The sequence below is a fragment of the Ailuropoda melanoleuca genome, unplaced genomic scaffold, assembly GCF_002007445.2.
Source record: "Ailuropoda melanoleuca isolate Jingjing unplaced genomic scaffold, ASM200744v2 unplaced-scaffold5920, whole genome shotgun sequence".
Lineage (NCBI taxonomy): Eukaryota > Metazoa > Chordata > Mammalia > Carnivora > Ursidae > Ailuropoda > Ailuropoda melanoleuca.
In genome coordinates this window covers 67494-81773 of record NW_023232948.1, presented here as the reverse complement: position 1 = coordinate 81773, position 14280 = coordinate 67494, and the positions used below count along the sequence as shown (strand labels likewise).

Sequence of the window (14280 nt, the reverse complement as noted above, 5' to 3'; positions counted from 1 at the left end):
AAGATCATCACCTGCTTCTGCCCCAGGGTGCCTGCTGCCATCCACGACCAGTGGTTGTGGGATGCTGCTGATTGTCTCTCTTGGAGTGAACCTAGCCAAGTGGTACCAGTTACACTTAGAGCTAGAAGACCAGATAAGCAAGGGCAACATGGGTGTGCATCCCAGATCCTGCACATTGACACTGTGTATGATGTGGGAGCCCGGGCCCGTGTGCGACACGGGAGCCCTGATCCGCACCTCATGCTCCCCCAGGCAAGCACTTGGCAGGATGGTGACCATGAGGCCTCCTGACTGCACACTCCAAGGAGCCTCCCGTTGCCACCCTGTTACTCCATGCCTGGGGCTAATCAGTATTTGTGGCTGGGGTGAAGGCCTGTCTCTAACTCACCCAACCGTACCATACAGAGTGACAAAAAGTCCCTTCCACATGTGGCGCTGGGCAGCTATTATCTACTGATTCCTATCATAAGTGTTGGCCCTAAGTAGGAATTCAGAAGAACCAAGGTCATGTCCCAGTGGCCAGGTGGATTTTGTCAGAGATCTAAAGCAGAGATGGACCCATAGCACTCAAATATTAATAAACTATGACTATTTGCTCCAGTTCCCCTGGGAACAGCATGAGAGCTGTTCTTTTTACCTTTTTGTGTTCCTAAACCTCCATGAGAAATTGTTGAAAATGATGTATCCTTTTGCCCATAAAGCATATATAGACACTTCCAAAAGTTCTGCATAGGGTTGTGGGCTGGTCATTGACCAACAGCTCCTAGTCTGTCTTAAAGAGATGTAGGAAAAAATCTGCAGAATGACATGAAAAGTTGCCCCCGACCTGAGTCCCAGAGACCCCTCAAACCTCAACTCCATGGTTCCTGAGCCTTGTCGTCTCTTAGGGTCCAGCCGGTCATGGTCATTTATTCCAGATGCTTTTCCCACAGCCAATGATTGACATTTGATTATTCCTTCCCACGGGTGAAATTATTTGCTTCTTCTCTGGCATTACCATAACATAAAGTTAAAAATGGTATGGGATTCATATGATGTGTATGCCTTTCTTTCTCCACGAGATGTCATTGGTCTGAAAACCCTCATCCCACGCCAAACACTTTCCATCTATTAACCTACGAGAACCAGTGCTTCACTGGCCAAAACCTGAAAACACGTGCTGATGGCAGAGCTATCAATTCAAATTCCATCTCTTAAATGAGGATATTCCAATAGCTTCTGTCATTACATTAAGTATTTCAGAATTTGACAAAAGGGAGAATAATAACATGATTTGGACTTTATTACTGAAGAGTGCTCAGAAGCGTGTCCGTGAGAAGAGCCACCCTAGGTCGAATTTCTCAGAGGCATCATGGAATCTCTGTCAAAGCTCGGGAACATTTGTCCATGTTGGCTGAGTTTGTTCCTCTAAGGACCGCTCTTAATTATATTCACGAGAACTCTCATTGAATCATTCCCACAAAGACCCAAATGAAATTTACATCTTACTCGGGAGTCACTGCGCTTTTTTAAAGGCAAACCATGACCCTACAGCTCTTTTTTCCATCGCCTCCCGCCTTATCCCTTCCCCAGCTCAAGCGCTCATGACGGCCACATTGCAAGGGCAGATACAAGGTCCACGTGTGGGTAGAGAGTCTCGGCTTTCTCTCTAATCTTTAATGGAATCAGGATAACAAATCTGGGAAGTTTCTACTCTGCGCCATTCCCTATGAATCTGTCAGCCAGTCAGCAGTGCGTGAGCCCAGACAGCGAGTTAACAAACGTGCCTGCACTCCTACTAAGTGCCAGGCACTCACACAGACACTGCAGGTGCAGTGACGCACCCATCGGGGGGGGGGCTCTGATTTTCCACTGGGGACGGGAGACTGTCATGGGAGACAGAGGAGAAAGCTGCCTACAGCTACTTCTCCCAAGACTCCCAAAATGTAGAAGAAATTTTCCATTCTCTTCTTGCTCCAAAGTGCCTCCTCACCATATGAGCCAAAGCAGCCCCATCTAGAAATCATGCATACGCCAAGTTTGACTACATGTGAGAACCACTTTGCATAGAACATCACTGATCATTGTCACTGCTACAATACAACCACTAGTTTCCTTAGCTATTTATCACAACTGTTGTTTTAATACTCGGGTTTTCTTTAGATGCACAGCCCTGCATCTCCCCGACCCCTAGAGTAACGCCTGATGGACAGACACTGAGGAAAACCACAGAAATGGAGCCGTCAACTCCTGAGCAGACACGTAAGCAGCAAAATAAAACACACACCTGAGTCCCTACTATGCACCAGGCACTGTGCCAAATGCCATAATTTTCAAAATTGCCTTGAAATGAGGGCACTATTGTATCCACTTCATAGATGAGGACTTTGATTCAAAGTTACATGATTTGTTCAAGGTCTACGGGTCCTACAGGGAGAGAGCTGCTGAGCTCTAATTTTGTATTCTTTACAGCCTTTTTTAACATTTTCACACATTTTCATTTGTACATTTATTGCTAGTTCATTTAATTGATAACTTACTACTGTTTACTCTAGTAATAGTTAATCTGCCAAAATTAACTACCATGGACTTCATGAAGATGTGGGGGAGGGCTGTGAATCCGAGTCACGGGAAGTGGGTCATCCCTCATTACATTATTGAAAAATAAGTTCCCATCTGCCTTCTTCGCCACATGTCTAATAATATATAACAGAGTCTCACTAAATAGCAGGTCAACGATGCGCAACGTCATGAAAACCAAACTCCTGCGTATACAGAATATCCAGAAAATAAAGCCCAGCCTCTTAAAGCGAAGCCTTCACTGTCGGCGTGCGCCTACGTGCAGACCGTCTGAGGATGAGAACACTGGGCCCGCTGGGATACTGGCTCCTGATTCCTGGCCCAAGTCCCTTCCTGCAAGACTCAGAGCCTCTACTCCTCCCCAGAAACTCGGTAATCTTGGATTTAAGGCAGGAGCCAAGACAGAAGACATGTATTTCAAAACAATTTTCTAAAGTAAAACCAGTGATTTTGTATCACATTAGTCCATAAAGGTGATGATCAGTAATCACACGCATTGAGGTGGCCGCATGTGTGTCCCACCTTTCTGTCCCTTCCAGCCTCAGAGAGAATGTTCCAGCAAGTCCGACCTGTGCGGACTGAAGTCACTCTGCATGTCCCTCCAACTGGCCTGGCTCCCTCCTGTGCCATGGAGCAGCCCTAGCCCGTACATGCTCTCCCATCTTGCTGAGACAAGGCCACAGGATTTTAAACAATAAAACAACCCCCGCTCTACACAGGAAAGCTTCGTTCAAGGGTCAGCTGTGAGCTGGGCTCAGAGGGGAAAACGGTGTGTCAGGTGGGGTAGGGAAAGGGGCCTGTGTACTGGGAACTCCATGGGAACCAACAGGAGCCGGGAAAAACCTGTTGTCTGTCGCACGTTTACAGCTGAGGCCTTTCCTGCAAACTCTCCTTGGCCCAGGGACACAAACTGTAAGAGTCACTGTTTCTTCCACACAAGCCTCTCAACAGCCCCATGAAGACAGAACTATGGATGCTTTTTTTTTTTTTTTAAGAGAAAGGAACCCTAGATGCAGTTTGCTTTTGTGGGCCAAGACCCCTGACCACGGCACCGCGGGGCGCCTCCTCCTGCGAGAGCGCCTTGCCCACCTCTGCAGGCCCGCAAACACCTGCGCTGACTTCCAGACCCACAGCCCGCACGGGGCATCTGATTGCGAGACCGGGAGCGGGGGTGGCCCACGAATTCTGTGTCGGATAGTTCCCTCGGAGGCAGTCCCATGAAGGTCGATGCTGCGAAAACCCTGGGCGTCTGTGATTCATTATGTTGCTGATGAGATGCAACAATCAGGGAGAAAAGCAAAATTATGAATACATATTGCTAACCATAACAAGGGACTTCAGCGAAAACACTTTCTCCTTTCTGTCAGCCAGTTCAAAAGACATATAATATCTAAAACCCAGTGGAACGCACGGACTAGAGCACTGCAGGGTGCGCAAGGGAGGTCACTGGTTTGACCTTGGGCTCACATCCCCTCGTCTAGGAAACGCTGTGGACAGACACCCGCCCCAGCAGGAAGGAAGTCAGCAGCAGGGCAGGAGGAACAGGGAACATGGGGCTCAGGAGCCCTGCTTGTGCTGAACCTCAGACTGCTCTGGGGCCCACGCAGGGCCCCTCTGCGGCTCTGTGGGTCACCCCAGAAGGAGCGGGTCTACACGGGCACCAGGCACTCACTCAGCACGGAGGCCCCGGGCACACAGATGTTTCCGTGTCCCTGGGATGTCCTGGTACCCGCCAGCGCAGAAAGAACCTCTCCAAAGCATCGCCACCATGAGGCGAGCCTAAAGCACGGGATTAGAATTTGAGGAAAATAAGTAACGAGCTGAGATAATTTAATTTCTGTGTAGATGCTTCATTATCAAGAAATAGAAGCACTCGGCATTTCTACCTTCTTGGAGCCTTGGGAGGTGGCAAGGATTCTCTTTAGGATCCGTAACTCCCGGCACACCAGCCCAAAGACACCGTGCGTGCCGTGTTTCCCACCCGTATCATGAGATGGCACGGCTGATACTCCAACGTTACAACAAAACTCTTGCTTTCAAAGCGGGCAACATCCGAGCCTGGAAGATGAACGTCAGATCCTGTCCTCATGTGAAACTTGTCTCTTCAGCCCGTTTTCAATACTGAAAAGGAGCTTATTATGAATTCCAGGAGGAACTCTAGTTTCCTCTCCGTATTCAACTGCATATATTCCATATGTCCTTTCATCTCCCGAATAGGCTTCAAAGTGCGGCAAACAGGCACGGGTTTAGCAACAAGAGAATAGACAGTACTTTACCTAACATACTAAATCTGAAACCTGATATTTAAACTGCTCAGCAACCAGAAAAATAGAGCATTTATTTATTCCTTGAGCACATTAATGAGGTAAAATTGCTTCAATGCCAGCTGAATGCCTGAATCTCAGATATTGGATAATCCAAAAAAACGGAATGTGCAAATTAGGGTTCATTTGTGCATTTTATATCATTCTGCATAAATGCATAATTGTGACCGCGTCTCAGACACCAGATGGTCCACGCAACTCACCCCCATTCTCGCTCTATCTTATCATATTTAGTGGCTGTGGTTTCACCTCCGATTCTAAGTATGGTTGACAAAACTGCCTTTGTTGGTGATGAGACCAGATATCTGGATGGTCAGTTTCATGCATTGGGCTCAAAAACACACAGCTGTGATGTGTACAGAGCTGACTGGGCCCCAGTTGTGAAGACAAGAACGACACAGCCCCTCGGCTCACGGTGTCCCGCCACGGGCACAAGGCACCTCAGGCTCCAACAGTGTCCATGGAGGAGGAAACCTGGGAGGAGTGTAAGACAAGGCATGACAGAGGGTCTCTGATGAGAGGCCACAGGGCTCATTAGCAGGTGGGGATTGAGCTGACCCTGCAAGTCTGTTCCTAGATTTTTCTATTTTTATTAAAAAATAGTACATGTCCCTTCTGCCCCATATCCATGTAAACCCTCACATCTGCTGAGACAACACATGTAAGCCACTCCTGTGTCCCTTCTCTGTGTTCACCTCACACACACACGCACACGGACATGCACAAACATGCACAGACACACACATTTACATACACACAGATATATAGACACACACATATACAGATACACAGAAAAACAGATAAACACACAGATACAGGCACACATGCAAACACAGACACATGCATACATGTATAGACAAGGACATGCACACATGTATATGCACACAGAGAGACTCGTGCATGTACACACATATAAAGACACACATACATACATACACACACAAACACACAGATATACAGACACACATGCAAACACAGACACAGACATGCACACAGGACATGTATATACACACATATACAGAGACACACACATACATATACATACAGGCACAGACATGCACACACAGATATACAGACACACAGAGACATGCACACGATACAAACACATGTACATACACACACATACAGAGACATATGAACATACATACACATACACGCACAGGCATACACACACGTGCATGGTCCCCAGGCACTACCCCCCTTCCTCTGCCCATCACACTGCAGCAAATCCTTCCAAGTCCAGAGTGTGCTCACAGAGCCCTAAGTTCTCAGATAGGGACCTAAATACACGGGGGCATGTGTGACCTGTGGCTAAATGTGGGCGGGAAGGGAAGCTGTGGCATTTAAGAAAGACTCTGAATGTGGGACGCGCGTGGTGGACAGTGAGGGGCTCTGACAGCTTTTGAAGCAGGAAACAACACAATCTGATGGGGGCTCTGGAAGCAGATGTCCACAGCTGGCTATAAATGCTGAGCGAGGAGGCTGGGTTCTCTAAGCTTCTGGGGACCCCAGTCGGGGGACAGCAGAGAAACTGCTTCTTGCTTCACACCCTCCCCACCAAAACAACATGTCAACCTGCGCCCATCTTGAAACCAAAAGGGTCCTCGATTTCTACAAATATTCTCAATAAAAGCTCATGTTGTTTGGGTAAGCACCTGCTGGAAGGTCACATAAGCCGCACCTATGAGAGAACTGCGGCCAAGCGAAAAGGTAGACTTCCAGAACTTGGCCAGAGTCCCCCAGCAGACAGCAGGCAGTGCTCCCATCCAGGATGACTGGGCCCAAGGAGCCGCTCTGAGAGCCCTCTGCACCCGCCTGGTGTGACTGGCCCGCCCCGTGGGACCCTGTGCATGGAGATAAGGGGTCTCCTAGCAGGATTTGGGATCCATCAGTTTCTCCTTACAATCCTCAGTTTATTTTTTTGCTTTCCATATTTCAAGTCTATTCTAAAGTAGATGATTGCTTTAGCTTCTTAAAGTGAGTATCATTTTTCATTAAATAGTGACTTTATCTATAAAAATCCTGGAGGCATTTCCATCCTGTATTTTGTGTTAACTGAGCCTTTTTCCCTTGTCTCTGTCTTTCCCTCCCCTTCTCTTTTATTCCACTTTATATTGAACATGTGCTGTTTTCTTGCCCTCCTCCCCCATATCTTCTCAGCAATTTTGAGTTATTATTGCAAAGCTGTCCAGCATCTGTTTTGATGATGAGAAGCCTCCGAGAGTCACTACACTGTAAATAATCTGTACATTCTCTTTGGGGATATTTAAGATTATTTGTATTATATTCCATGGTTTCTTATATTCCACAGTTTCACTTCATTGGATGTGCATGTGTTTTTATTTACTTGGCTTTAGCATCAGGAGTCTTTAGATCAAAAAGGCACAACAAATTTCTTCAGTTCTAAAAAAAATCTAAGCCTTTCCTTCTGAGCAACGCCTATCCTCTGTTCTCCTCAGTGTCTCTATTATCTGCAGACACGGGCTTGTGTTTCTCAGGCCAACCTCCACACTTCTTCATTCGTGTCTCATATCACCCTTGGGATTTTGATGCAAAACTCTGGGTAACATCCTCATATCTGTTTTCTGGTTTGCTCATTCTCTGTTCAGCTCTGTCTAATCCGCTTGGATAGATGGACACAGTCATGAATTTAAATGACACATCTTGTTTTTGGATATGCTGTTTGTTTTTTAATCTGTCTTTTTGTCATACTAGATAGTTATTTCATTATGGTTTCTTTTCCTTTTAAACACCAAGTTAGCAATTTTAAACACACCCAGTATCTGTGCAAGCACACTATTTCTAGCACTCGCTTGCTTATTCTTCTTCCATGTGTTCTCATCCCCTTGAAATGTCTTTATATGGGTTATAATCTATTGTCTTTTTTAGGAAAGGGGGAGTCCTGTGTTGTCAAACACTCTGTAGATAATGTGTGATTTTGATTCTGCCACAGCCCTCGGGTTCTGATAGCATCCTAACTGATTTGGGAACAATTCTCACATTCATTTTACCACGTGGCCCTTCTGCAATACACAGGTGCTGGGAATTCCAATCTCACACCCATGCCTCCAGCGTGCATTTCTTGCTGGCAACCTTATATTCTACCCACGACCCTGGAAACGTGACCAGCTTCCTTTATACTTTCTTGGTCAGTGTTTTCTAGTCTTTTTCTCACAAACAGGGAAACAGGTTGAGATGTTGGGTTTCATTCCAGGGGCAGAGTCTCAGGGTATCACACACCTGCCTGAGCATCTCCCCTCCACCCCATCCCTGCACCCCCTTCTGGGTTTTATGACTCAAGGGCTATCACGGTCTTGAGTCTTGCCTATACTCTGGTTTAAAAGTCTTTTAAACCAGGCTCCTGGGTGGCTCAGTCGTTAAGCGTCTGCCTTTGGCTCAGGGAGCGATCCTGGCATTCTGGGATCGAGCCCCACATCAGGCTCTTCTGCTATGAGCCTGCTTCTTCCTCTCCCACTCCCCCTGCTTGTGTTCCCTCTCTCACTGGCTGTCTCTGTCAAATAAATAAATAAAATCTTTAAAAAAAAAATAAAAGTTTTTCTTAATTCTGAGAACCTGGAGACATGCCTTTCCTTCACTCAAGCTCATGTTTACACCAAAAGCAACCGTGACACACAGCAGTTTCGTGAGCTCACAGTGGGAGGAGTAGAACCTTCTGATGGCCTCCATGCTGGCCTTTTAAGACCAATGGTTTTCCTTCTCGTATCCTCCACAATATTTTCTGATCTGTAATAAAACACTAACCATTCTAAGGTCCCAGAAGACAGATCGGCTGGAATGGAATTTAGTTTTCTCTCAAAAGCCAGTTGAATTCTTCAGTTCCTAAGCAACGCTAATTTTTTCTAGAGTGCCTGGCACATGTTGAGAACTTAATAAATGCTGGTTATCTACCACAAACCTCCAGGAATAGCAAACAGAAAAGACCATTTTTATCCAAAGCATACAATTAACGAGGTCTGATCTCCAAACAAGAGAGGGCAGCAGCTGTAGGTGAGGTGCGGACGCCCTTGCTTCTGTGCAGGGCAGCAGTGGGCCCAAACCGCTTCTTCCCAAACCCACAATGTCCAGGCTTTAAAAAGCAGCCTTCCTCTTCTTCCCCAATTGCTGAGAGATCTTAAAATCTCAGGATGATACCAACTCAGTTAAGGAGCAAAAACAGTATGAAGTTTTACATCCTTTAGAGTCATTTGTGAGGAAAATTTTGAATACTTGTATCAAAAAAAATCGAGAACACAATGCTAGTAAATACAGGAAACATTTGCCACTTTTTTCTTACTCACGAGTGAGGAAGAGAAGAGGTAGCTGGGCTTCCTTCTATTTATAGTGATTTGTAGGAGTCTGCCCCAAATTCCTTTTTTTAAATTTTTTAATTTTTTTTTATTATGTTACATTCGTCTCCATAGAGCAGTATATAACTTTTGTCCTGAAATGATCAAAGTAAAAACCAAAAACCAAACAAAAAACAAAACAGATTTAAAATAAAAGTCTCTTATCTTAACCTTTTTGTGATTTTTTTTGAACCTGAATTTTGCTTTGCAACCAGAATTTCTACAAATAACATCTTCCAAATACTCCAATATATGCTGATGCCTCCATAAACAGTCTACTTCTTTTGAAGTTATAATCTTAAAGCATCTATCACGAAAAATCTTTCATGCTAAAATCCATCCTCATGTTTTTGTAGCACTATTCCTTTGTACCAAATTTATATCATAATAGTTTATTTTATTTCTTAGTTTTAAGTGGGTTAAATAACATAGATGTAAGACATTGTTATTATATTGTAGAGGATCTCAAATAAGTTTTCCTAAACCCTTCCAGGCACCGTTATCTGTCTTCCCACATTAGAAAATCTGTTTGCTGGGAGGGCAAATCGAACCATAAAAACATACACAAGCAGGCATATCCGTGAATTGACATCTGTGGTTCTACCATGATGTTCCCTGGGGCCTAGTTAAAAAGCAAGTGCTGTCATGTATCTGTCAATAAAGTTTGAAAAGGATCATATACTCTTAAATTATTTTCCTATATTAAATTGATGGGTTATATCATGTGAAACCTTCAGAGATGCTTACAGTGTCAAGGTAAACTAACAAAGTGATCATTTTGCTAGCTAATAGCACTCAAACATCTAAAAGACATCAAGAACCACGAGGAACACGATACACTTCGAGACAGTCTTACCATGAAGTCCTGCAGCAAACCATTATAACGAGATTGCTCTTAGATTTTAAAGTGTTTGGGGTTTTTGTTTGTTTGTTTGTTTGTTTGTTTTTGGCCTATAGTTTGGCAGGACACTCTGGTGAGTGTATCTCTGCAAATGGCAGGTGAGTCTGGTTGAGTAACATGCTCCCTCACCTTGCAGCCCCCCCCCACCCCCGCCATTCAGGGTTACCCGTCTGTACATTTGTGTAGGAAGAAAGATACCAATAAATAACAATGGAATGCCATTAAACATTTTCCTCTCAAAACCACAGTCATCCAAATTTCAGAAACCGTGCAAGGAAGAAAGCATAAGCAAATCTACATACTGAAAATGCAATCTACATGTTATGTACAATCACAAATTTATGTTCTCTGTAAAACAGGCCACACCTTTGCAGGGATCCTCAATTGTGGCCTCCTGAGGTCTCCAGCACCCCATCAACTTTGCTCCTAGTCTCGCTGCTTGACAGATATTATCATCTGAGACAATGCTAATTATTCCATCTGTATCCAAAGACCTAGCTCCCTCCAAGAGAACTAATCATTAAAATGCAAATAGGTGTTTCCCACTTCACTGGTCTAGCCCAGAAAGACTGTTAACAGCTTTCTGACAAGAAAGAGAGAAGCTTAATGAGTTGATGCCTTAACCTTGTGGATGGAATGAGCACAGCTCACGGGATCTGAGTCTGCGATGTGCACCAGCCTCCAGCTCTGATCCTTTCTGTGCCACGGCCTTTATGAGTTAACGGATAGAAGCTGCTGGAGAAATTACTGAACAAAAAGCTGATTTTGGATTCCACTCACTGCACCCGGGCAGCTCTCACTTAGACTAATTACTTAAATGATTTAAAAATGTATGAATATGCATGGTGGTGCTTTTCAAAAAATAAAGCCCAGCTGAGACCACGCCATCAAATCTCTCCTCCCTTTCTCTGATTTGGAGCAACAGCACTTGCATATCTGAAACGCTGGACTGGCTGCAGAGACCCAGATCAAGGTGGAAAAGGGACGGGCCCCCCAAACACAGCCTCAGACTCCCCGACCCTCACGGTCTCCTCGGGGTGGACAGCTGGGGCAGTTCTCTGAGTAAAGCAGGTCTTGTTTTAAATGTCTACATCTCGCTCTGCCTCCAGAACAAGGAGGGGCACATCTCTTCCCTCCTCCAACATTTTTACACCTTTGGTGTGGGGTTGACACTATCTGGGACGTGGACGCTGACCAAGAGCAGGCTGTTGGGGGACGTGCTGGGCATTGTCCGGGACGGGCAGACACAGGTATGACATCGGACAGGGTGGGGCTGGGGGCTCCAGACCTGGGGTGGGGGTGCTCCCGGGGAGGGGGGAGGATGCAGCCCTGCCCCTGTGGGGAGGTCAGCTGTGGGGGCCCTACGACCGGGGGTGTCCACAGGAACACACAAACACCTGTCCCTAAGCGAGGATTCCCCAGGTAACACCATCTTGACTCAACCCACACCCTCACCCAACCACATGCGCTGTATTGATTTGTCGGAACCTGGTCTGCTCTGTAAGGACAGCCCAAAGCAGCAGAGAGCGAAGACCCAGACGCCACACAACGCACACAGACTTTGCAGACAACAGACGCTTGTGAATAGGAGCAGAGAAGTGGGAAAGCAGGATGCAGTTTGGGTCCTCCACGAGGCAGGAGCGTCTGAGACATCGGGATTTCTCCAGTACCCAGAGTGCACCGAAGATTCTCAGCAAAAAGCGCGTGTGTCGCAGGGGCGGCAAAGACAACTACACAGGCCACCAACGCATGACGCGCACAGTTCCGGCGTGGGACAGACACGGAAATTACCACGACAAGAAAGAATAAAATTCCCAAAAGCCCAGAGGACACACACAAGCTGGAGAACTCTGTGGGTGCCCACTGCACCCTCCCGGTCAGAAGGCCACTGCTCGCAGCAGAACCCTGTTTCCAGTGACCTCCCCGTGGCCTTCACTCCAAAACCCTGGAAACATCAGGGGTCTCGGATTTCATGCAACTGTGATGATCTGAGTTTGCCACGGCTCTCCCTATGTGTGATGTATTCCTTACACAACACAGCAAGAACTTTGAAGACTTAGTCATATCTCAACCACAAAACAGAACAGAGTGTTTGATGGAATTTCTAAGTTAACCCGATAGTCACCTTTTTCTTTCATCTTGGGGGTACAAATCTTTGCAGTGAATTTGATGAGGTTTGCATGGCATGGTGCACACACTAAAGTCATTCATATTCAGGCATTTTGGGATTTTGGACTCCAGAGGCCATCACTCCACACTGTGGTGAGGCCAGAAGTTGGCTGCTCTGACCCTGAAAATCAAAACGCTGATGAACTCAGAGCCCCTGTTAACAGAGGTTACATGCTAACCACATCCCCTTTCTTCTTTTCTGTTGTGACTCTGAGAAATAGGACAAATTTTGGCTTTAACTATTTTGGAACATTAGTTAAACCATACAGGCAGGGACTCTACTTTTAAAAGTATCTTAGATGCGTGGAATGTGAATTATCATGCCTTGTTTAAAGTCACTGATTACCAGTACGGCTCCTGCCGTGCCTCTCGGATTTACTCAATAATACAGAATCGTTTTCTGAGATCTTACCTCATAAGCAGCTCATCAGCACTTTGACTAATAAACTTAAAGCCAAGAAGTACATATTTCTCCTGTCGGCATTTATTACCTGGAGAAACCGGATTGAAATTTCTAAATCCAAAACAAAAAGGAAAGTATTGTAATTTGGTTGATTCGATTTTCCTTTAGAGATTACCTCCTCGTGCCTAACGCTCATCCTGCACACCACGCTGATGGTTTTACCCACTTTCCATCAAACACCGTGAAGAACACGCGCTCGGACACGCCTACTGCCGCCGGTCACCGAGGTGCCCCCGCCATGCCCACCGGAGGCAGGCAGGGGTGATAAGGTGGAGCACACTCACCTTCCGGCTCCCCGCAGAGGGTGCACTGGGACTCTGCAAACAGAAGAGAGAGAGGCCATTACTAAGGGGTCTCGGGCTGCAGACTTTACACCAGCCGCTGGAGGGACTGGGACGCCATCAGGGCGGCGTCCGCCTGCCCCACAGACACAGGCGGCCCTCTCAGTACTCAGCCAGCTCACCCCACATCTGAGCAAACGTCATCGCAGAGAAACTCCCTTAGCAAATATTTCACATGTTCCATTTTAGCAAACTAACGCTCTCTGTCTTAGGCACGTGCACACATTAAATATGTTTTCATGACTGTATGGGTCAACACAAATTACTTAGCTGAAATAAATGGGGTATTTTAACACCTAATTTAGTATCTAAACCTTTACTTTGATTACAACTCTGTTATATCTGCTTTCAGGCACAAATTATCGTGAGCAAAAGGATGATATTATCCTTCAGTACAAACACTAAGCCTGTAATCCTTGACCATCCTCAGGATGCAGACCCATCCCTCCGTGTCAGACTCTGCGACACAGACCAAGATGTTTGGGGCTCACGGCATTCACAATCACGCCGGGAAATTATAACAATAAACACAAGCACAGTTGTTTCCAAGATATTTGTTCTTTGTGGAAAAGTCAGACTTTGGGGCCAGGTCACTCTGGGCAGGAGACTTGCTCCCTGGGCTCTAAAATGGGGATGCTGGCATCCTCCATGTGGAGATGGGAGGCTGAGTGACAAATGGTTCAAGCAGCCTGTCAGGCATCAGGTACTCAGGGGAACACCAGCCTCCTTCTCCTCCAACCCCAAGGAGCAGCAAAGGGCTCACAGAAGAGACAGTCTCTGGACTGTCTCGAAGGACAAGTAGGACTTTCAATAAAGAGAAAGACGGGACAGAAATAGTGCAGTCAGAGGACAGGCACAGAAGCAGGCAGACGGCCAGTGGTAAGTGAGGAGTCTGCCTGGAAGATAGGGCTGGCGGGGGTCAATGTCCGATGTGGTGGGGGCTACATCACAGACAGTTTGGGAAGGGAACCGAAAATCACAGAAGGAGTTGAGATTTTCTTTTAACATAAAATTAGGAGCCAAGGATGGTTTCTGAGGGGGAGGGGGGCAGCGTGTTAGTCGTTCTTTGGTGGGACCGCCTTGGTAGCCAGGAGGGGCTGGCTGGGGACAGGTGAGGGAGCTCGTGCATCCGTGCTTGCGTCCGACCCAGCAGATGCATGTGTGTTTGCGGGTGGAG

At 46.3% G+C, this 14280-nt stretch overlaps 1 protein-coding gene across 1 annotated transcript in view; it reads right to left on the bottom strand.

Moving 5' to 3' along the window:
- Positions 1-13247, bottom strand: part of DLGAP2 (DLG associated protein 2) — a 401616-nt gene extending 388369 nt beyond the window's left edge. The window contains 2 exon segments of the mRNA XM_034652370.1: positions 13047-13079; positions 13226-13247. Of these exon segments, the coding sequence (XP_034508261.1) occupies positions 13047-13079; positions 13226-13247 (55 nt within the window).
- Between the last annotated feature and the right edge of the window lie 1033 nt (positions 13248-14280).